At 29.1% G+C, this 24,721-nt stretch overlaps 2 protein-coding genes across 2 annotated transcripts in view; both read left to right on the top strand.

Annotated features, from left to right (window-relative positions):
- The window catches only part of LOC145829609 (uncharacterized), a 50,197-nt gene extending 38,946 nt beyond the window's left edge, over positions 1-11,251 (top strand). Inside the window, exons 5-13 of the mRNA XM_082937453.1 lie at positions 494-1,543; positions 1,711-1,917; positions 3,992-4,063; positions 7,912-8,076; positions 8,347-8,501; positions 8,743-8,900; positions 9,088-9,251; positions 9,797-9,880; positions 10,978-11,251. Of these exons, the coding sequence (XP_082793579.1) occupies positions 494-1,543; positions 1,711-1,917; positions 3,992-4,063; positions 7,912-8,076; positions 8,347-8,501; positions 8,743-8,900; positions 9,088-9,251; positions 9,797-9,880; positions 10,978-11,034 (2,112 nt within the window). The 3' untranslated portion in view covers positions 11,035-11,251. The remainder of the gene's footprint in view (positions 1-493; positions 1,544-1,710; positions 1,918-3,991; positions 4,064-7,911; positions 8,077-8,346; positions 8,502-8,742; positions 8,901-9,087; positions 9,252-9,796; positions 9,881-10,977) is intronic.
- A 6,684-nt stretch (positions 11,252-17,935) lies between these two features.
- LOC145828459 (macrophage mannose receptor 1-like) lies at positions 17,936-24,426 on the top strand. The gene is made up of 13 exons (XM_082936218.1): positions 17,936-17,987; positions 18,588-18,718; positions 19,044-19,209; positions 19,415-19,548; positions 19,906-20,053; positions 20,492-20,680; positions 21,075-21,229; positions 21,561-21,774; positions 22,364-22,463; positions 22,819-22,918; positions 23,195-23,350; positions 23,393-23,558; positions 24,362-24,426. Exons 1-13 carry the CDS (start codon positions 17,936-17,938, stop codon positions 24,424-24,426), a joined length of 1,776 nt encoding a protein of 591 aa, XP_082792344.1.
- The last annotated feature ends 295 nt before the right edge of the window (positions 24,427-24,721 follow it).

Here is a 24,721-nt window from a genome sequence, read left to right on the forward strand (position 1 = left end):
TATACTAAAAGTTGAATAAAATATTTGAATCCTATTGCAACTGGCAAGCAGTTTATACTTGTAAGTTCACTTTTATTTAGTTTTCAAAAATTATATATTTTGGATAAAAAATAAGTACGAGTTTGTGCCGTGCGTTTCCACTACTATATGAATTCAGAAGGCTTAAAACACTTCAATAAAATAAATATCCATAGAATATTAATTTATAAAATGCTTGTAGACTAAAAAAATGATTACTTGAAAGACTCGTGTTATTCCTAGAATTTTTTCTTATTTTAATAAAAAAATACTCCTGCTTATTTTGATAGCTTTCATTGACTTTTTTAATACTTGGAAAACTAACCGAGCCCAAAAGCTTATTTTCCAACTAGGCAAGTGTTCAGGTTAAAACAATGTTATAGCCATACAAGTTACAAAATCATCAGTAGAAATATTTTTATTTACTTCATCATCTGCCATTAAAATTAATTATTTTCAAACTCAATTTGCACAGCCTACGTTTTCACCTCCTGAAGAAAGAGAGGAAAGCGATTACGTCACTGATAACGCACCTCAAATGATGAGCTCGGGTGTACGAGCTGCCAGAAGTCCCCCACAAACAGCTTCACCTAGCGACCTCGTGATCGATGAAGCAGCGAACGACTCGCCAGTCGCTGAAGCCGTAGAAACTTCAGAACCGCTTCCAAGCGGCGATGACGAGGACTCGAGCCGAAAGGTTGATTACAGGCAGAAGTACAAGGTGAAGAAGAATCCCGCTGGCAGGTTCAATCCGCCGAAAGTGAGTGCCGAAAACAAGATGATAAAAAACGCTGAACGGCCGCCGCTGCTTGACGATACTGAGCCTGCTAAAAAGACTTGTGCCACCACAGATAGACATGGCACCCCGTATGAGCCCAATTTTAATCCCACACCATCTAACAACGAATTGAACCCTTGTATTCCCACAAATCCTCATAATTTAAGGAGCCCACAACCGCCCATTAATTCCCATCAAGCACGACCAACGTTTCATCAGCCCGTGTGTACTCCAAGACCTCCCGTGTTTGACAATCCATCGACTGCGCATCCCCACAAGCAGCCGGCACAGGAAGCATTTCCTTCGATGGTTAGTGAATTAAAAAAACTTGAAGAGCCTCAGTTTTTTTCGGGAAGTTTTGAACCCGTCGGAGAAAGTTTTCCAACCGGTCAACATTCTCAAGCTCCTCGGGTTTTGGTTTGCTACAACAGCTTAAGTGATACGAGACGCCAGCCTTCAGATCGGTACGCAACAGAAATGAGAAGACTGAATCATCCAAACAGAGGCGTTTTGGTAAGACCGCCTTTGAAGCGTCCTCCAGTTACAATTGATCGCCAGCCCGCCAAAGCTGCAACAGATTCGTTGGATATTGAATTTAAGTGCGATGAAAAAATAGAACTGCCCGATATAAGCGAGAAACTACGTCGAAGGGAGCTGCTCACCAGGGCAGAAGAAGACCACGTGAAAAACAACCAGGAGTTTTTCAACAACGTGAAAAGAATCAAAACCGAGTTCAACTTTAAAGTTGTGAGTAACTTTTTCAGTATTTTTTTTTTAGCTGCTAATCTAAAGTTTGTTTTAATTACTTTGTTAATTTTTTGCTTAAATTTTTGCGGACGATTTCTACATTAAAAACAGATCAGCAATGTTGACCTACTTATTGTACTTAACGTATGCTTCAATTAACTTTACAGATCGACGCCAAAACTATAAGGACTTATGAGAAGGAATGCAGGGAGAAGGGAGCCAATGCAAACCCATACAGCGCTCGCGGAATCCACATTGGAGAAGAAACTGGCGGGATCACCAACAAGCAGTTCAGGCAAGCAGTTGAATACGGAAGCTGGGAAACAGTTCGAAGAGCTCTCAAATCTCCAGCAATGATCAACATTGAACATGAAGTGAGGCATTTGAGTTTTTTAGTTTCATTTTTTCAAGATATATTTTTACTGCACATTTTTTGTTAGATTAAAAAAAAAAAGAATTGTTTATGAAGGGTTGTAATTATAGAATTTTTCTTTCAAGTTGTTATTATTTTTTTAAGTGTTTCATCTTGGTTACTTGATACTGTTTTAGGCTTAGTAATACTTTTCCAGATGTAAAGTGTTAAAGTTAATTATGTTTAGTAATTAATGTTTTTATTGCATATATAAATTTCTAAAATAAGATAATAGTTATAACAAAAGTATATTTTCTAAATAATATAAGTAAATTTTAAATTTGAATATTATTTTTTGTAAATAAAAGCTTTTTTAAAGTTGAAATTTATTTTACAATAACTAATATTTTTTTAAAAGTTTTTGTCAAACATTTTGTTATTGAAATTTAAAAATGTTATAATTAATTCTATATTAATTCAAAAACTTTTAAACTATCAAAATTAAATGAAGGTTTATGTTTGTAAATTTAAAAAAACCTAAGTATGAGTCGTCCAAGACTTATATAATTCGAAATAAAGATTCCCAAACTGGGCCAAGTTGTCTCCTTTCGGACCATTAGAGAAATTGAGTGGGCTATAAGCAGCAAAGGGACCAAAGGGTGGGCCATGAGATCATAATTAGAAACTTACACTAGGTGTTATGGTGTTGATGATGAAGAGCAAATAAAAAATGTCTTGGGAATTTTTAATAGTAGTTTTTGAAAAATCTTTTTGAAGGGGCCATAGCCTTTTTAATTTCTTTAAAGGGGGCCTTATGAAAAAAGTTAGGGAAACCCTGTTCTAAACTGATTTTATTTTCATTGAATAAAGTTTCTAGGTTTCGCTTATTAAAAAAATTCGGGTGCACGACTATTCAAATTCGGACAATTCAAACTCCGACAATTCAAATTCTTTAAAAAAAATTGAAACAGCCACAAATAAAAAATTAATGTATATTTGTCAAATATAAAAAATACATATGTAGGTCATATTAATATCTACAAGCCATTTTATTCTTTTTGCAAAACACTAAATACTTTTTGAGATATGGCTTGAATAAAGTAAAAAACATAGTTATTTTTTGTAATTTTAAAATATCTTGAAAAGTATTTTAGATTTTGAAAGAAAGAAAAAAGTGGCTTGTAGGTATTTATAATATCTACATATGTACTTTTTATTTTTTAAAATTTATATTACTTATTGAGATATAGTATTTTAAATATATATTTTTAAGAATTTGAATTGTCGGAATTTGAGTTGTCCGAATTTGAATTGTCATGTAACCAAAAAATTCAGTTATCAAAGTGTCTCTGTAACGAAATTAACATTTCATTTTAATATTTTCAAGCTCATTGAATAAATATAGAATTTTTTGTAACAATAAAAGCTTTTCCAAAACAGTTTTCATTATTCTCAAAACGAGCTTTTCCAAATTTATTTAAAATTGGATGTTGTAAAATGTTTTACGCAGATTTCGTGACGTGCTTCCAGTATTGAAAAAACAAACATTTTTTATTGTTAGGAGTTACATTTGTTTCAGTGCTTATAAAACGGAATTTTAGTTGCATTTACTCGCAGTTTCGGCAGTTATTAGAGTGCTTAAAGTTAAGATGCATTTTAAACACGTTAGATTTAAGAACTAATGTTTTCATGTGTGTTTAACTGTAGTTTTAGTTAGTGTGTCGTGTGATCGTTTTATATTTGTAAATAAACTTTTGTTGACTTTTAAGTATCTTAGATGTATTAATCTTATCTAACCATATTTATCCCCATTTAGTTACCCCTAACAATTTAGATTGGTTACATCTCAACTAATAATTTCAATATATTTAGTTAAATGTTAAAAGTCTTTGGCAATATTTTTTGGAAACTTAGCGACTTTCAGTGTTTATGCTTACATGCACAGTTTTATGAACATATAAATTATTTTATTACTAAAATATAATGTACATAAATTATTAATTTGAAAAACTTTTAAACTACTATAAACACAATTTTTACAATTTAGATAGTTTTTAAATTTTTGTTTCATAAAAGTTTTAATCATTTTTTTACAGGACGAACTAGGAATGACATCGGTCTGCAAAGCTGCACAAGCAAACTATTCATGCAAGCATTCGATTGTTCAGGTTTGTTTTATTAGTTTTATAACTATTTTAAAGTGGCCGAAATGACATTTTACTTGAATTTTGTCTTTTGTTATAACTAGTGATGTACCGGACCCACAATTTCGGGTCCGGCCGGACCCGGATCCGGACTTTTTTTTCAAATTAGAATCCGGCCGGAACCGGATCCGGACTTTTTTTTTAAATTAGAATCCGGCCGGAACCGGATCCGGACTTTTTTTTTCAAATTAGAGTCCGGCCGGAACCGGATCCGGACTTTTTTTTTAAATTAGAATCCGGCCGGATCCGGATATCAGACAAAAATGGCAATATCCGGCCGGACCCGGATAGTGAGTCCCGTACATCACTAGAATAAACTAGCCTGAGTCAGAACGAGTTTTTTTAAAACTGAAAAAAAAAGAACTGTAATCTAACAATAAGTAGAACAGCTAGCCACAAGGTTTACAAATTTAGGTGTTATTTACAATTAAAAATCTGAAATCAAGTTCTTGACAAAATACACTAGAAAATTACAATATATTGAAAACTGGATCAGCTCAAACTCATTCAAAATCTAAAAGAAAACTAGCCTCAGTTTTTATAAAAAACTAAACTAGCCTGAGGCAGTCCAAGATTTTCTAAAATTCTTTAAAATTTTCAAACTAGCAGGGTTGCCACTGTTTAAGTCAATAAATCTAGCTAAAGTGACTATAAACAAGCCTGACTCAGAATAAGTTTTTTAAAAACTGAAAAAATTGCTTTAATCTAATAATCAGTAGAACAGCTAGCAAAGGTTGACAATTTGTTAGTAAATTTGTGGACTGATTGTGGTAAACTTAACTTATTAGTACTACCCATCATAATTAAATCCTACCTTATTTAATTAATATCTAACAAATACTAAATTCTGACTGAGACTACTTTCTATAATCAGACACGACAGTTTTGAGTGATGAATATTTTATATAAAGCACAACAAGAAATACTAGCATATACAAAATTATTAATTACTTTGGTAACACTTTAAAAACTGGAAGTTATTTAAATCTATATCAAAAGACTTAAAAAAAAAACTAAAAATTAAATAAAACTTTTAGTAAACAAGAAACAGTAAGATTTTTAATAAAATTTTAAACTATAAACCTGGCTTAAATATTTAAACAATTAAACACCTGTTGAAATATTCACTTTTAAAACAAAACACTACCTACAATAAGCATTCACAAAAACGTTCAAGATATTTTGTTGCTTCAAGCTACACACCAAACTAACTAACTGCTTATATATAAACTGCCTATCATGTTCTGATGTTTTGTTGCATCAGTATTTAGTTTGAAACATTTCGTCATATGACTCTCATTGGCTCGTACATTCAACCGTATTAACTCTAAATATTCTCTTAGCTCAACTTTAAACAATAAATAATGCAAATATTCATTCCAAAGTTTTCAATTTTACAACATAAATAAAGAGTTGCATTTCATGAAATGTTTATTTCATAGTTTAAATGTAAACAAATGTAAATTAGTCAGGTGTACAAAATGAGCAAATCACGGTAGGTGTTTAATTTTAACAGACGAAAATGACTCTTATTAATTTACAAAGGGTTTGTTTTTGAAAAAATACTTTTCAGTATGCTCTTTTTTACTAACTAGATCCGGGTCCGGCCGGATCTCTGTTAGGATCCGGCCGGACCCGGATCCGGACTTTTTTTTCAAATTAAAATCCGGCCGGAACCGGACCCGGACTTTTTTTTCAAATTAGAATCCGGCCGGAACCGGATCCGGACTTTTTTTTCAAATTAGAATCCGGCCGGATCCGGATATCAGACAAAAATGGCAATATCCGGCCGGACCCGGACCCGGATAGTGAGTCCGGTACATCACTAGTTATAACCAGCTTGAACATATTCATAACCCTAAAAACACAATTTTTAAAAAACAAGACATAATTTTTAACTATTTTTATAAAATAAGAAAAACTGTCTAATTAGGTTTACTGTAAACTTAAACGTTTAAGATTCGAATAAGATTTAAATGTGTAATATTAATTTAATTGTTTAAAAAAAAGTGGTAATTAACACTGTTGGTAATATTTTAATTTAAATTGAATTAATTTAAACATTTAAATTAATTAAACAGCCTGTCGTTTAAAAATATTACTTTAATCAAAGATATTTATGTTGTATACCATATTATATGCAAGCATGCGATTGTTCAGGTTTGTTTTGTTAGTTTTATAACTATTTGGCTAAAAAGTCATGGAGTTTTTCATACTTTTATAAAATGTTAAAAAAAAAGGGATTTTTAAAATAATACAGAATGCGATTGAATTAACAAGTTTAAAATAGATTCTTAAGTTTTTACTTAAAAGAAAACTAACCGAAAAAAAAAACATCTGTAGTTTTAGAAGAAATTCAAAAATCCTGGAAAAAGTATTCTAAAACCAGTGTCCACCTTGAGATGTAGTGATCAAGTTAAATGGAATATGTAGTCTAAAATTATATAAGTAGTATACTAAATAAAAAAGGAAACAAAAACCTCATGATCTACTTTACAACTGTATTGTTCAATTACGTAACAATGCTTTTAAACTTTTATTAAACATGCTAAAGGTTTGACCTCACATGAGCCTTGTCAGTAAGACTCCAGTAAAACATGTACCATCGAATTCTTGCTTTTTGCAGTTGCACGTCGTTATAACTACTATATGAATGGTTTTTAGTAAAAGTTCTATTCAAAGTTGCTAGGAGCTTTTGCCAACCAGTGTTGTTACTTTTTTGCATAAAGGAGTATTTTATTTATTCACTCTTCATCTTTTTGCTTTCGTTTTATAGGCTGAAGACCAGCTTGTGATCTTACAGTTGCTTTGAAAATTGTCTGCTAAGTTTAATAAATTAGAGTATATAGAAGAATATAGTATTTTGTGCTACTAAGTTTTTAAATAAGGAAAAATTGTTTATATGCACAGTAACTATTATTGTCTTATAAAGTTTGTATATACTTAAAATGGGTAGCTGTCCAATTTGCACGAGCGTACGAAATTTCACGAGGGGACAAAGTTGCACGAGTGCACACAATTGCACGAAGACACATTTGCACGAGCAGACAATTTTGCACGGAGACATTTTACCACGGGTTAAATTTTTATTTTTTGATTTCTGTACAAATTTAAATTTAATTATTTCTTTTTTATTTTATTTTTTTACTATCACTGTTACCCCTAACCCTTACCCTCGGTCGGTATCTTTTTTTTTTCTCTTTTTTTTTATAATAGTTTTTGTTAGTTATTTTTCATTTTTACTATCACTTTAAGCCCTAACCCTTACCCTCAGTCAGTAACTTTTTTTTTCTTTTTAGTTCTTTTTAGATTTTTTTTCTGTTATTTTTTATTTTTTTAATATTTTTTACTTTCATCAGGGTTACCACTCTACCTGGAAACCTGGAAAAACCTGGAATTTGACTATTCAGGAGAAAAAAACCTGGAAAAACCTGGAATTTTAACAATTTTCACATGTTATGATGTAAAATTTCGATTTGACTCGAAAAATCTATCATATAAATAAAAAAATTTTGTCATCATCAAAATTTTTTTTATTAAAAAAAATGTTTAAATTAGCTTTACAGTATCTTATTTATATTTTTATACTTTATACTAGATAAAGTTATGCTGTATTTGAAAATAGTAAATTTTTTAAATATGTTTTATTAACTTTTCTACTAACATAGAAGTTCTGTAAAAAAAAGCCTTTTTATTTAAAACCTCTGAGATTTAAACTATATGCTCATTCAACTGAAAACTAGACATTCGATTAAAGTTTGCTAAAATCAAATTCATTATAATATGTACCAAATCATATAATCATTAAACAGATGCTGCTGCTTGCAGAAGCCAATCCGAACCACCGAAATAAAAAAGAAGAAACCCCGCTGATGATGGCAAGTCGATCTGGTTGTCAGATTACTGTCTCACTTTTGATAAAATTTGGCGCCAAAATTAACTGTTTCTCCCTAAACAAAGAAAGTGCTCTAACAATGGTTAGATTCCTATAAATATTTTCCAGAGTTTAATATTTAATTGGTTTTAGTTTGAGAAAATATTTATTACACATTTTAATTGATTTATAAGTAAGGCATTTCAAATTTTGGTTAGCATATAATTGTCAATGGATATGAAGAACAGGCATTATGCTCAGCTGAAAGTTAGCAGATTAATAAAAAATGACGAGTAGGAACATTCTCAGACACTAGTAGGAAACAACTCGTGCAACAATTTTAACACAACATAATACAACAACTTAACCTCAGGCGATACAAGAAAACCACTTGAAAGTAGTGAAGACGCTGTTGAGAAACGGAGCGGTGTGCATCGACGACGAGGTGAGGAAGACGGTCAACAGGATGAGACGTGCGGCCCGCAACCCGACTGAGACGCTGAGGTGGTTCGACAGCTACGTTTCAAAGTTGGTTTCATGCGTTGTGGTGTTTATATGGTGGACGAGTAGCTTTGTTTTGAAAAGAATGTGTTTGTTTTTGTGTTTTCCGACTAAAGTTTTTATCGCTGTAAAACAGTATTTTTTCCAAGCTCAAGTTTAATTATTTTTTACAGTTCAGGTGAAAAATTTACATCTTTTTTGTAATTTGAAAATATCAAACTGTTGTTTTAAGTACAACCAATTTTTATTGTATACCCGCATATTTTAGGGCTAGAATATCCATCAATGAACAAGTAGAAAAAGGAGCTAAAACACTTTTGATTATGCTAGTTGAAGAACAACCTCTTTTGCTGTGTAAAAGCCTTACAGTTTTTCAAAATAGTTTGTGGACCTTTGATTTCCATTACGACCATAGCAAGATACCTGGTTTGTTTTACAACATTTGATATTTTTTAACAAATTAAAGAAAATTTTAAACAATTAATTTTTATTTATTTTTGTTTAATTTCCAAAAAACCACAACTTTATTTATATTTATAAGCATTATTAAACTGATGTATAAACAAAACAATATCGTAGCTATAGTTTACCTTTAAAACTTTTTTCACTACAGAAAACGCACACCCTGTGTTGTTTTGCACTCATACTAAACACGAGAGACATAATGATGAATTGAAAGCGAGTTTGCAAGAAAAAAGTTACGTGTTTTCAGTTTGTGTGGATGGTAAAACACAGACTCCATTTTACCCAACACCTACCATTAACAGGCAGAACAGAGTAAGATTTTTGTTAAATTGTTGCCACAACTAAAATCTCGATGGTAGTTAATTGTGATTAAATTTGTTACTGACATTTAAATTAGTGGTGTAATGATAAGTATATTTTCGTATTGTTTTTAAAGTTTGTGACACCTAAGAAATTTTATTTAGTTTAATATAATTAAATTAATTTTGTGTAAGTGTTTTGTAAAGTTTAGATCAATAAAGACTATTAGCTACACTGATTTTCTTTTTTAAAACTCCATACTTCTTACTAAGAGAAAAACTACATAGCGTTGTTGTAAAACGGAAGTGTTTTGAAAAATTTTTGTTTCAATTGTTTTCTATAAATAGTGCCTTAACATTTTTGAGCTTTTTTTTAGCAACAAAACAATTAAAAATTTTAATTAATATAAAAAATTGCGTTTTAAAATTAGTTTTATATTTGAAACTTGTATATTTTCTAATTTATAAAAGTATATATTTAGATGAATAACTAACCATACATTTTTACTTTATTATTATATGGTGTTAATAAGTTTATGCAATAAAAAACAATTTCAGAATGTGTTTAATTGGGGAATAACTGGTCTACAAATACCACCTAATCCTCGAAACATGCACAAGTTGACTGTAATTTCCCAAGTAGTAAGTAAAGTGTACTTTGTTAACTATTTAATATTATTAAAAAGAGTTTTAATTAAACTAGTAGCAATTTTTAGGCAATTTTAAAGATTCACTTACTTGAATTTAGAATTTTCTCTATAGTTAGTATCATTGTATTTATCTTTAAATATTAAAATAAAAAATAATTACTCGTAGTGACCATATCACATAAAAATGCTGTCTGCTGTTAAAATATAAGAAAAAGTATGTTCAAAAAGACTTTAAATTTTAGTTAATCAATAACGAGTGTGAAGTTAGCTTGGTAGCGTTTTTCAAGAATTTTTAAAAAATGTACAAACTTTACACCCAATTATTTTTCTTATCTTAATGGCTAAATAAAAACTTTTTTTTATTCTAGGGAACGGTTCTTTGTCTTTAATTTAAAAAAAGTCCATTGGATTGTGGTTTGACTTTTAGTGTGGGGCCCCTTAGAAAAAAATGAGTTTTGTTATCAATTTTTACTTAGCTCGAGTTAAAAAAAAAAGTTATATTATTATTATTTTTTTTTTATATTTATATGCGAATAAACGCCACACAGATTTTTTTTTCCAACTGTTAATATTCCGTTTTATTTAGCCTTATTCCGAAATTAGGATTTCTAGAATAAGGTCAAATTGTACAAAATATTGACAGTTGGAATAAAAAAAAGTTGTTTAGCATTTATTCCCAAATAAGTATAAATATTTAAAAAAGAAAATAATTTTTTCTATATTTTTTAAATTAAATTCGAGCTTAATAAAAATTGATAACAAAACTCTTTTTTTTTTAAGGGGCCCACACTAAAAGTCAAACAACAATACAATGATTTTTTTTTAATTAAAGACAAGGACTTTTCTCTAAAATGAAATAAAAAGTTTTTATTTAGCTATTAAGATAAGGAAAACAATTGGGTCTTAAGTTTGGAAATTTTTTAAAAATTCTTGAAAAACGTTACCAAGCTAACTTTACACTCGTAAATCTATAAGTGCATTTGTTTTTTTATTATAAGCTTTCATTTTAACAGTCGGAAACTTTTGAAATTTGAATTTACATAAAACTAAACTATGTACAAGCTAATTAAACTTTGTGTTTTTTTACAGAATAAGGAGTCATTAGTAAATGTGGTCATCCAAATAAGGCTCGTTGAATTGATTTAAAAAACTTCAGAACATTTCCTTTGCTCGAAGCTCATTTAGTCTTAATGAACTACTTTCCTCAATTGTGAAATTTTTTAAGTCGTATCACTTTTATATGATTAAAAAATTATAATAGATTTTGCAGTTATTTTATACTAATTGCACACAATTTTTTTATAATAGAAATGATGTTCGTTTTTTTGTTTGAATTTAAATTATTTTTGTTGTTGAAGTTGTAAACTGCTTGATTTATATAAGTTTTAAGTGTAATAAAGTTCTTGAAACTTCTTGTTTGACTACATTGCATTCTTTTATCGTCGACTTGAATAAATCGTTTATACGTGAGCAAAAGTCTTTTTTTTTGTTTAGAATAACTCCAAGTTTTCAGTATTATTAGCGTAAAAAAGTTTAAGTATAAGGTAGTAATAAATTTTTTTAAATTATATACCTTTAACTGTTTTTAGATATTTTTATACTTTTTAAAATAACTTAAATGTAAAAAGGGACATAAAAATACTTATTGCGATTAAAATAATCAAAAAAAGTTAATTATATATGACGTTTCTCTTGGTTTAATTTTGAAAATTACACTAGTTAGATATTTACACAAAAAGTATTCTTAATAAAATATAAGAGAAGTTTAAAATTAAACATTAATATTTTTTAATCCAGATCAACAGTGATATGTTTAAAAACAACTTGATAATTTACTTGAATTGAAAGTAAGCTTTTTATTTTAACTTGCTAAACAATCATGAAAAAATTAATCATTACCTAGGGTAATAAATTTTATATAGACTTATTTTTCTTGTATGAAATTACTGAATGGTAATTTTTGACACATTTGAAGTTTTGTATTTCTACATACTAAAATTATTGACTTCCTAAGTAAAAAGATAACAATGAAAAAAGAGTTTGCAAAAAAAAATCAAGTTTTCAGTTTGTGTTGATGGCAGAGTTGCGAAAAAATCTGAAAAAACCTTGGGTTTTAAACAAACATCACCAAATAACCTGCAATTTTAAACAAATTTTGCATGATAAAAAGAAAAATTTCTAAAAATCAATCTTATAGATAACTTTTTTTGTCACTATTAACCCTGTGACAGTAAAACAGCGAGTCCATTTTATCCGACACCTATCATTAAAAGGCAGCCCAGAATAAGATTTTTATCAAGTTTTTTATTGGATTATGTTGGTTAAAGGAGCCGGTTTTGTTAGACTTTTATTACTAACATTTAAGTTTGTAGTTTCATTTTAAGCTAAATTTTTGTATTAAAAGTTTGTAAAACTTTATAACTAAAGTTATATAGTACTTCATTGATATTTTTATGTAGAACAATTTGTAATTTTTTGAACTATAAACATTATAAAACTATCTATACAAATTTTGTCTAACTTAAGTTTATTTCTTTTTAAAAATAAAGAAAGGTTTATAAAAAATTGTTGTTAAATGAAGTGAAAAATAAACACTCAAGTTTTTAATGTATAGATACCATCAAGGTTAAAATGTTATGCTTTTTAACAATATATCAACTACAAATTTACATTGGTTCTAAATTAGTTCAAAAAGTTATACTGTATGCTCTAAAATCAACTGCCTATTTGATTGTTTCTATAATTGCAAGCAGACTGGTTCTAATATATAACAATTTATGTTAATAATTATCCATATGTATTTGTGATTATAAACTAAATGTTTTTTATAAGTTTATGCAATAAAAAACAACTTTAGAATGTGTTTAACTTGGAAAAAACTGGTCTACAAATATTACCTAATCCTCGAAACATGCACAAGCTAACTGTGATTTCTCAAGTTGTAAGTAAGTTTTTCTGTATTAAAATTTTTGAAAGTTATAATTTAGGTTAAGATTTCTACGATTAATAGAGAGATTAAGTTTAAAAATCACTTAAAGTTCTTCAGAATTTTGTCAATTTACTGCTTGCAAAAACTACAAAAATTTACTTGAATTTATAAATGTTACTTTTGTTCTTAAAGTTGTAGAGCTAAATGAAGTTGATATAAATTATTTGAAACTTTAAAATTATAATTTTTTGAAAGCTTCCATTCTATTCAAAATATTGCTCACAAAAACCTAAAAAAAAGCTATAATATAGCAAGCTATAGTTAGAATTTTCTGGAAGTGTAACTTAAGCCTATCTAATATAAATGCTTAACCCTAAGAAAAAATCAAATGAGATTTACATGATTTGTTTGAGCTAATATGACCCTAAATTATCCTTTAAATTGCTTTAAAGTAATCTTTGTTACTAGAGAAAATAGTTTTTTTTTCAGAAAAAAAAAACTTAATATTTTAATAAAACAACATAACAAAATGTTATCTTAACTTATACTTTATTAAACAAAAACGGTAAAATGAGTGGTCAAGTATTTTTGTGTAGTTGTTGCAAGTCTTAAATTTTAAATAAGCTGTAGCGTTTCAAGTAATTTTAAAACTGATAACAGTAAAAACTATAGGAATTAACTTATAAAATAGTTACATAGCTAATAAAATAATTCAAGCAAAAAAAAAAATTAAACATAGTTTTAAACAGAATAGATCTAGTTTTTTTAGTCACCAAAAAAGCAATCTTTCACTTACCAGCCCACTGTGCAGTATTGAAGTATTTATTTTATTGACTAAATATCTTTTAATTAAAAATTCACCAAAATGTATGTACTGTTTGTTTTAAGTTTTTTATAAACACCGTGTAAACATTCCTCTTACAAATTAAGCTGATGTAATTAAATTACAAATTTGGAAAAAGTATATATAACAATATGTTTCAGTCTAATAAAATTTCATATTACTACAATGTACAAATAACTTTTACGCGTGTTATAGTAAAAAAAAGTGTCTTGATAATATTTTTTCTTATAAGTTAGGTTTTTTTATATTCTAAAACAAATTAAAAAATTCTAATTTGTTTTAAATTTTTACAGAACAAGGAGTCATAAGTTAATGTTGTGTAACTGAGATTTTGTAGGTTTGAAAACACTTTAAGCAAAGATATGAATCGAAAAATTGTTTACTTTTAAAATAAAATTCAACAGGTTGAATCTTTTTTTCTTACAAAAAAAGTTTTTAAATCATAACGTTTCTGAAAATTCGTTCATTAATTGGCTTAACTAATGGTTAAAAAAGTTCAATACCACAAATTTTCATCATAATTAAAGTTTATACTTTAACTTTTATAAATTATTGAGTTAAATAAACTGTATGTTTTACTGAATTTTTTGTATGTTTTTGTCCGTATAATATTTAATATACGTAAAATGTTTTTTTTTTTAAGTTGTGACAATAAAAATACTTCTTTAGCAAATCAAAAGTAAAAGGATAGTAGACATAAGGTTACGTAAAAAATGTTATTGTTTAATGGTGTATGAAATTTAATTATCTTTAAAGGGCTTTTCAAAAGTGACAATATTGTTTATGTTTATTGCTATAACGCACAATCGGTATTGCATAAACAATCTTCTCACTTAAGATATATCTGGTCTATTGATCTTTTTGCTACTACCGCTCTTTTAGAAAAAAGTTAAAAATTAATTGAATAGCCGGTATGTATCGTCAAGTATAGTTTTGTAAATTATCTACTTCTTTTTTCAGAATTGTTTTAAATATAATCAGTTTTGAAAATAAACTTTAAAGAAGTTAAACCACCAGGAACTAAATTGAAAAAAATATCCGTATGTATATTATTGTACAATATATAATGAAATTGATGAAAAAAACCATAAAAGAAACTGTCTCAAACTCTTTTAAAAAACAAAAAAACAGACTCAGAGACTTTTTGTTTTATTAAAACATTTTCAATTCTGTTGGAAACTATTTGGTTTAAGAGAAGTATAATAAAATAACAATTATAACTCATTGTATGTAAATCAAATTATTCAACCCAGTCTAATTTATGATATCAAAAAGCAGACTACCTTTAAACCATCTATTCTAGTTTTGAACAAAATATAGTATTTAAATCCGGATGTTTTTGCTAACATCCTGCCATATTCTAATTAAAAAAAACAGATCCGGCCAGATTTTGATTTCTAAAGTAAGAGCAATTTTAGTAAACTGAAGTAAAAAAACATTTCTATCAAAAAAAATAAAAAACAAAGAATATATCTTAAAAATACAATCGCACTAAAGTTATAATAAAAAGTTTCTTTAGAAGAAACAATTATACCACCAAGAACAAACAAATCTACAGTACTTTTACACATTGTAATCTATGTATATATTCTTGGTTTATAACTAAGTTTTGGTAGCTATAAAAGTTAAAAAAAAAACTATTTTTGCTTTTAATTAAATTTTTTTCTACCTTACTGGATCAGTAAAAGCATGTTCATTGATCGATTCATAGTAATTAGCATTGTACTTTTTTACACACTAATATTTATAATTGTTTTGTTTGTGTACTGTTTATAATCTAAAGTTAATATTTTTTGTTCCTAAATCAATCAATATTTGTATACTTTTTTCTTTGATACAGTTGGACAATGTCTTTTGTCAGTAGACTAAACTTGGGACCATTTTGTACATAATGGGCCGGATTTTCGACATAGACTTTCGCGGGCTACTTAAATTTTCTTAAACTAATAAGCTCCTAAGTTATTTATGTCTATAGAGATAGCTCGACTGATAAGATCCAAAGTGTAAAAATTTACAATTTGAGACTGTGACTTAATTAAAATAAACAGTATTTTGTGCCTTAGGCGGTGTAACCAAACAATTTAATGTTACCATTTTTAAATACTAATAATAGTTGTTATTTAACACCCATATATCTATTAACATTAGTTATGAGTGTCATTTGTTTTAAAGTTTACTAAAGTTATCATGGTATATTGTTTATTGAACGACAAAAAAAGAACGTTCAAAATACTTGGTCCTAAGACCTGGTGCACGAAAAAACCTTTCGGTTATCGAGTCGTACACCACTTGGACACCTTTTAACGTCATGTACAGGACATCGCTATCTACGATATCTACGCTATGTACTAACAAATAACGTATTTTTAATTATATGAATAAACAGTTTTTTGTTACCTGCTTTAAGTTAATAACATTTTAAGCTATCAAAAAAAAAAAAAAAGCTTGAGACAAAAATTTCACTTATTTTCAAATTAAACATTTACCGTAGAATTTTTTACATATTCAAATTTGCATTAATTTTTTTGAGAAAGTTTTTATTTTCTGTTAAAAATTATAAAAAATGTTATATCATCATTTAAATGTTTTTTTCTTATATATATAATTTCTGAATTTATTACTTGTTCATGCTATTACTTTTTTAATAGTACTTATCGTATAGTTTAATAAATTGTTGAGTCGCTGAATTAATCTGCAGTACAACAAGCGAAAAAATGAATGGCGGTTTTGTAGAAAGATAAATTGTATACATTGTCTTCTGTGGAACCGCTCATTTCCAACCCGCGATCAAATCCCACCCGGTTAAATCCGATAACTTCTTACCGACCAAGGGTAAGGGTTAGGGGTACCAGTGATAGTAAAAACTAAATAAACAATAAGTATAAACAAAACAACCTATCAAAAATAAAGGAATAAATAAAGAAAAAAAAAGTTTTCAATGGAGATTGTGCGCGAGTTGGGTTTGATCGCGGGTGGGAAGTGATTGCAGGTGTTATTGTTTTTAAAGTTAATGTTTAAAGTAATAAAGTACACAGTCAGTTTACAAAAAACAAACTTACTAAAATACTTTTGAACAGCTTTTTTTTAGTGCATAACTTATTTGAAAAATATAACAAAACACATTTCATTTTTTCCTTGAATTTATTTGAGATCTTTTGTAGTAAGTACTTACTACGAAAGATCTCAAACAAATTTAGGGAATAAATAAAATGTGTTTTTTTATATTTTTAAATAAAGTACTTTTACTGAGAAGTTAAAAAAATGTAACAACATCGGATTTTGAATAGATATTTTGTATATAGTTTTATAAGACTATATCTTATATTTTTTCAACCACTAGAACTTTAAAACTTACTGATAACTTAATTAATTGATTAATTTTTAAATATTGATAGCCTATGCTCGATTATAAATATTTATTAATTAAGACTTAAAGCACTTATTTGTAATAAAACCATGTTATTTAATTTGTAACTAATAACTTCTGTTATTTTAAAAGGTTACCAAATTCGTTAAGGAGGAAAAAAATGTATGTTATGCTAGTTAAATCAAAAAGTTATACTTTGTGTTTCAGAAACTAATTATAGAACAATTATTTTTATCAATGTTTTCAAACTTACTTGCTTTAATTTTGTTAGATTTAATGTTAACTTTAATTGATATTTAAAAGAGTTTTACTTCAAAGATTATTGGCAATAAGCCTTTTAGTTTTTATGATTCTATAAGAAATGCTGTCTACAACAATAATTGCTTTCAATTGGTTTGTTTATCTAATATTGTCATTTTACTGTCTATACTTTTAGTATTTTAATCATATATTAAGAAATTTGAGCTACTTAACGTTGTAGACTATTTTTATCAGTCCAAAAATAAAACAGTTTTTATTTAAACAACAAAAAATTTAAAGTAATCTTTAACTGATTTAATGTATTCTATTTACTGTAATTGAATAATAGAAGTTATATCTTAATCAATTTGTCTTTCAGTACAATTTAACAGGTATGCACCAGTTTTATGACATTAAAACAATATCAAACTTATAAAAATTATTTTAAAATTTAAAAAGTATTTTTATCAAATCAAGCTCGAAAAATTAAAGTCTAAGTACGGCAAAAAAGTCTTATCAAAGCTAGCAAGTCAACATTTTTAAATATCTTGTAATGTTAGGACAGGTTTTTACAAAAAAATGTGAAATAATAATGATAAGTTTTATTTCTATAAAAAAAAAAGTTTGATTAACCTTTAAATTATAGTGTAAATAAGCTTATTGTAAAATGGTTAATAAAATTGCTGTCAATGAGTTTACTACTGATTACCTGCAAACTAGTAAGAGTTGCAGTTTTCTTACTCCGGTGGATATTGTCTTGATAAGACCATTCACTAGCGAGGAATAAAACTGAAGGTAGATTATACCAAAACACCGTTAACTAAAAGACATATATTAAAAAACGTGATTAATATGTCAGTTCATAAAAACTTCTGCGGTTGTAGTTAACGAGCTATAGTTGCTGAGTTTAAGTAAATAAAAAAAAGGTTTGATGATGTCCTTTTGTACTAACTGACTAAAAAAAGGGTTATAAATGAAAGTGTGAATCTACTATCTGTTTCAGCTGCTTAAAAAAAGATTTTAGAAAAACAGAAACAATAAAATGTATAGAATTTTTGATAACTCGATGATAATTTAAATCTTTTTTAAGCTCTAAACTAAGCACCTTTAGCATTTTGCATGAGCTTGTTTTTCGGAAACATTGTTTGTACCTCAATTGAATATTAAATGGTTTAGGTAGTAACTATCGCATATTTATGTTTTTTAAGACTAAAATTTATTTGATTTCAAAACAGTAAATGTTCAAACATAGTTTTATTTTCTAAAGCTATTGGTATAATTTCAAAAAAAAAACATTAGCTATTATTTATTACCAACAGACAGGGAAGATTTAGAAGATGTAGATGTTTGGATTAGGTTGAATGATCTGGACAAGTACAACTACTACCAATGGGTCGACGGATCTCCTGTATCTTATACTAAATGGTCTTTCAACGAGCCAGATGGCGGAGTTAGTTGATATTTTTGTTTGATTTAAAAAAAAATCTATCTCAGTGATCAGCTAATGCCTTAAGAGCGTTTAACTGTTAAGCATTTATACTAGAAACAAAACACTAGTCAACCATTCTTTATAACTGTGAACATAAACACAACAAATAATAAAATGAATATTTGTGTTTTAAATGATTATCTAGTTTTCTCAAATTTTTAGACTGTTTCTAATAAAATAAATAATAAAAAAATTTTAAGAGTTTATCTATCATAAAACTTTCATAAAAAAACTACTTATAATGCAATATATTATTTTTCTCAACCTAAACTTATTAAATGGTCAGGATCCGCAGTGCGTGAAATTTATCCGCTTGGAGGGGTACTGGTCGGACAAGAAGTGTACCCAGCAGCTGCCCTACATGTGCAAGAAGTCCAAGCAGCTGATGGAGGACACGGGAACTGGTGACTTGCCCGTGGAAGAAGGCTGCGACCCCGGCTGGTCGGCCTATGGTCGGTTGTTGTTTTGTTTGGTCTTTCTGAACATATAGATAGTATTTTGTTTTAAACTTCCTAAAGATTTTTATTGCCTTAATTGTTATGCTACAATCTTATTTTATATAGTTTTTGGTGTACTGAATTTTAAGAAAGTTTAATAACTTCCTATCCGCTATAATCTAGTATTTAGTCGTAAATGTTTATGGGACATATCAAACAGAGTCTTCGTGCTACTACGTGAACACCGACGACACCATATACAGGTATGCGAGGGAGATTTGCGCTGAGAACAAAGACGGAGCGTACCTGGTCAGCATCAATGACGGTTACGAGCAAGCCTTCGTCAACTCGCTTGTTAGTTGAAGTTGTATTTGCGATTTGGTTTCTGCTTATAAGTATTGTTTAACCTTAAAATTTTAACTACTTTATCCGCTATAAAGAATTAAAGGCTTATATATTTATTGGAAAGCTGTCATACGCTTTTATTATATCGGCGTTTTATTAGTCAAAAATAAAGGTTACACAATTGTTTTGACAACATATTTTTTTTTACAAAGTATATCATTGAAATTTTCAAATAGACTATTAGCCAAGGTTTTTAATTTCATGTAAACGAATAATAATGTAAGAAGTACGTAACAAAAGTTTTTTGTTTTATGTACTTGTTTGTAATTAAAAAACGTGTTGTGTCCAAAAGTTAAAAAAATTCAGGTGTCCGCAAAACTGCGTCCAGGTCTGAACTACACGGCGTGGATCGGGTTCGCCGGAAGAAATTTAGACGACAACATGGCTGAAATCGTTTATGAATGGGAATCAAAGGAGCCGGTAACTTACACAAATTGGAATGTTGGACAGCCCCGTTAGATTTGTTCCATAGTTTGACGGTTGCACCAATTTTTATTATAAAAAAGTCTAAAACTTGTGGCTCAAAAGTAGAAGTCAAAAGTTAAACAGAATAAACCATTGCGAAAATTTTGGTTATACGTAAATATTTCTTACATTAAACAAAACATTTATTGTGCGTTTTCAAGAAAAGAAACACTAGGAAAAGAATTTACAGAAGTTTTAGATTTATTAAACATATTTTACTTTTAGCATAGTAATAAACTCAAAAATTTCTTAACAATTAGAGTAAAAAAAAACGAACAACTTATTATTTTACTTCTTGAAAATTGCTTTTGTATAAAAAAGGTACGAGTTTGAAGAATTTGAGGGCTAATGAATTAATGCTTTCAATATGAATAAAATAAATTTTCAAGCTATTTAAAATAAATTTTACCATACAAATGTTCAACAGAAACGAGGTACGAGTGCGCGCTGCCGTTCACGTACAAGGGAGTGACGTACAACGAGTGCACGACCGACGTGCCGTCTCCGGCCAGGCAGAACGAGCCGTGGTGCAGCACCGATGCGGAGTACAACGGTTTCTGGATGTACTGCAGCGACAAGCGGGCTGTTGCCTGCACCTACCTCGACCCCATCAACGGTTGGTTTGCTCGTTTGGAAAGCGTATTTTAAGTTTAATTACCACTTAAACTTGTAGAAATTTAATTGCATGTAAGTTTTAAAAAATTATTAAGATCATAAGTCATGATTTTTAATTATTTGACTAAAGAAGTTTAAATGCAATTATTATTATTTTTTTTTACCGCATTAACAATTAATTTTTTTCAATAAGCAAAGATTAAATAAAATATGCATATTTTTTGACTTATGCTGGTGATTTTTATCAAAGTGTAAGCGCTATTAAATATTTATGTTAAAGAAAACAATAGTTAGGGTTTATAATGTGTTTGTCAAACCACGAAGCAATGATCTATTTTTTATTATTTTGTTTGGTACGGATACTTTAACTTATAAGATCGATACACTACTAACAGGTAAGTGGAACGTGGACTTTTGTGTGAACGACTACCACTTTGTATGCGAGAAACCGAGGGTTGGATACCCGCAACCTTCCTACACCACCCCGGATCCCTCATTGAGTTGCCCGGATGGCTGGCTGAGCGATTCCACTTCATCCTACTGCTACATGGTGCGATAATGTTCTGAACAATATTTTTTGAATTTTTACTTGCTGTAGAGTTTGAGTAGCTGTTTGTTTAGAAATTTCTGTTGCTTTTATTATTGCTTTTAAAGACAGCATCCGTTTGGTGAAGTCAATTTTGTTTATTTCTAATCAATATCATGAGACTTCTAAAAGTTTGAAAATTTAAATTTAATTATCAAATACTTGGAAATTTATACAAATCTTCAACTACGGCCATTCTGAAATACGTTTTGTATCGACACTAACTGCTCAAGAGTATAAACATTCTATTTTATTTAAAACATCGAAAATAACTTTGTAATATTTCAACTATCAGGTGATGGAGTCTCTGGACGACGCTGACCGGAAGACGTGGCAGGAAAGCGTGGACTACTGTCGCCACTTGGGGGCGGACCTGGTGTCGGTGCACTCGCAGGAGGAGCAGGCGAGCGTGATACAGGCCGTGCAGCGGGTCACCGTCAACTCTTTCGTGTACTTCTGGATGGGGCTGAACAACCTGGTCCCCAAAGACGGATACCAGTGGTCCGACGGTCAGTTATTTTTGTGCATTTAAATGGAATTCGGGATATTTTGAATATTTTTGAATATTTTATAAATAACCTGATAGAAAAAATACTTATTGGTTAGTATGTACATGGTCAGACTGTTGTTTTAAGGATTTAAAAATAATTAGAGCGGTTTTAAAGATTACATAAGTTTTACGTAAGCAGATGCTTATATATACATATATATCATTAGGCTTCATAATCAACAGCCTGACGCTGACTTTAAGTTGTTTGTGATAAATTTTTTAAATGAATATAACTTTATAAACTTATAGAGTTTAATAAAGGTTTTTATAAGAATTTATGAAAGATATTTTAAAAAGTTTACTATACTTTTTATAGGTTATTACAAAATTTAACTTGTCACAACAATAACTCAAAAACAAATTTTAACTTATGATCATAGCTGCCACAAACTAACAAGTTAATTTTTAAATTTTACGGATAAAAAAGTCAAAGATAATTACTTTTGTTTACTAATTTTCGTCATACAACATGTTTTTTGTGGTTTGTAATTCCAACTTAAAGTAAAAGTTATAGTTTTAGATTATTAAAAATTTAACTTTTTTTTTAGGATCTCCAACATATTACTATAGTTGGGGAGACGGGGAGCCCAATAACTTTGAAGGAACTGAAAACTGCATTGAAGGACAATTTTACGCAGGCGTTGAAAGGTAAGCTGATTTATAGCAGTTAACTTTTGTTTGTAAAAGTTACATAAAACTAACTCACATAAAATGAAAATACTGCTTGATAAAAGGATCTTATAAATATTTATTTTTAAATACGAAATACTTTAATGGAAACAATGTGGATGAACTAATGTTTGTTAAGTTATTCTGTAGGTAGCCAAAAAAAATTCGGTAAAAAAAAGACGTTCATTTTCGACGAACATCTTTGAAAAAATATAGAGAGAAAATATTTAAAAAAAAGAGCAAAAAAGCCATCCGAATTCGCCCAAACTTTAATAAACAATTTTAAATTATTACAAACATCTACAGTTTATATCATTCAATGTGATCTTAACAGTTGGAACGACATTGAATGTCAAAGCAAACGAAACTGGATTTGCAAAATAGCAAAGGGCAAGTCACCGTTAGCACCGCCCACGGAACCATATAAAAGGGGCGTAACCCCGCGTGCGGCACCGACCAGTCATGGGTAAGTACAACTTCAAACTAACATTTAAAGAAATCAGAGCAAACAAATTTTCAATTTGAGCACGTATGCTTTTGACCAGTTTTTAAATATGACTAGAAGACTTAATTATTCAAAAATTATCTGAAAATTTTATTAACGAGTTTTTTTTATTATAAATTTATTTCTCATAAAAATTGTTTCAAAAAAAAAAAGATAGAGAACAAACAAGAAAAAAACGCGATTTAAACCCACACGTCACACGCAGGTCAGGTACCAAACGTCGTACAACCAGGACAAGTGCTACCTGTTTAACGACCAGTCCTCCCGCCAGCTGGTGGCAGTGCACAGCGACGACGAAAGCTTGACGCTGCAGTCCTGGACCGCAATAAGTTCCGCGTCCAGCTTCTGGATAGGACTGCCAGTATAAAAAAGTTAATACAAACTAAACGAGTCACATACAGAGGGATGGACGTGGAGCGACAGTTCTCCTTACCAGTACTCGAACTGGGCGAACGGGGAGCCGAACGGCCAGGACGGGGAGGAGTGCGTGGAGATGTACCCGTGGGACGGCAGCTGGAACGACGTGCCCTGCTACGAAACCAGGGGGTTCGTCTGCAAGAGGCCTAAAGGTTTGAAAAAATATATAGATTTTTAAGGTTTGTAGGATTTAAGCTTTGTGGTTGAGAACTTTATTTTTTGTGATAGAATTAACAAGTTTATAATATATTAGTATGATCTATACTAGGGGTGGGCAACGTAAATAATTGACGGGCCGGATCCAAAAAAAAAAGTCCTCAGCGGGCCGGAGCATTTCGAATTAGTGATCTACCGGATTCAGCTGGATTTATTTTTAGATCTGGATCCTAATTTTACAATATTATTCTGATCTGGCAAAAAACTAATTTTAGACAAAGATCCGGATCCGAACGTATGCTTATTTGAAAAAGATTTGGATCCGGCCGGGTGCTAATTTATCGTGTATTTCAGAATTTTGAATCGATATATTAATTACCAAGGTTCTCAAGTATGAAATTTTGTTTTAATTTTTATTAAGTATACATAACTATATATTTATTATAACTCTGGATCGAATTAATACTAATTAGTCTTATAAAAACAATAATTTACTTACTAAAAAATACTCGAGCCTAATATTTCAAGCTAAAACATTAAAAAATTGTTAATTGTTCGAAAATATATATATTATTCAGAAGTTAACTAACATTACAAAATTAAACTACTACCTTTTAATTTAAACAAACTTATTAAGATTCATTACACATTTTTGCACGTATAAAAGAAACAAAACAACAAATAATTCTGATATAATAAACAGCTTTACCGTAAAAAGCAAAAAAATAAATTAAAAGATTTTGATGAAACACTTAAGGTTAATCATATATCACAGTTGTTTAAATCTAGTTGCATGAAGGTTTGGGAAAATCTGCAATTGCACTGAAATACCGATTAGGTTTGAGATTAGCTTATCCTTGTTAAAGTTAATGGTCGGAAATGTTTGTTTTCAAATGTATGAAGTTTCGAACAAAACAACTAGGTTCATGGTCATATTTTGAATTTGACAAACTTTGGCTCGTTCAATAATACATAAAATCTATCTAAAAGTCTACTAAAAGCAGCGATATTGTATGCTTGATTTAAATTTTCATATCAAAATATTTAAAAAACAGTTAAACCTAGATAAAAAATTACTTTGACTTAAAATTCTAGTACTTTTACTTTCAAAATATCAAACATTAATGATCAACTTATGAAACTTAACTAAGTTCTGTAC

Source organism: Thalia democratica, chromosome 2, assembly GCF_965202585.1.
Source record: "Thalia democratica chromosome 2, ktThaDemo2.hap1.1, whole genome shotgun sequence".
NCBI lineage: Eukaryota > Metazoa > Chordata > Thaliacea > Salpida > Salpidae > Thalia > Thalia democratica.

Excerpts from the sequence above, each read along its gene's own strand:
- LOC145828459 (XM_082936218.1), top strand. The coding sequence starts at position 17,936 with ATGGTTAATAAAATTGCTGTCAATGAGTTTACTACTGATTACCTGCAA. Across the intron at positions 18,719-19,043 it reads TCAACGAGCCAGATGGCGGA|GATCCGCAGTGCGTGAAATT; the intron begins GTTAGTTGATAT and ends TTAAATGGTCAG. Across the intron at positions 21,230-21,560 it reads CTTCATCCTACTGCTACATG|GTGATGGAGTCTCTGGACGA; the intron begins GTGCGATAATGT and ends TTCAACTATCAG.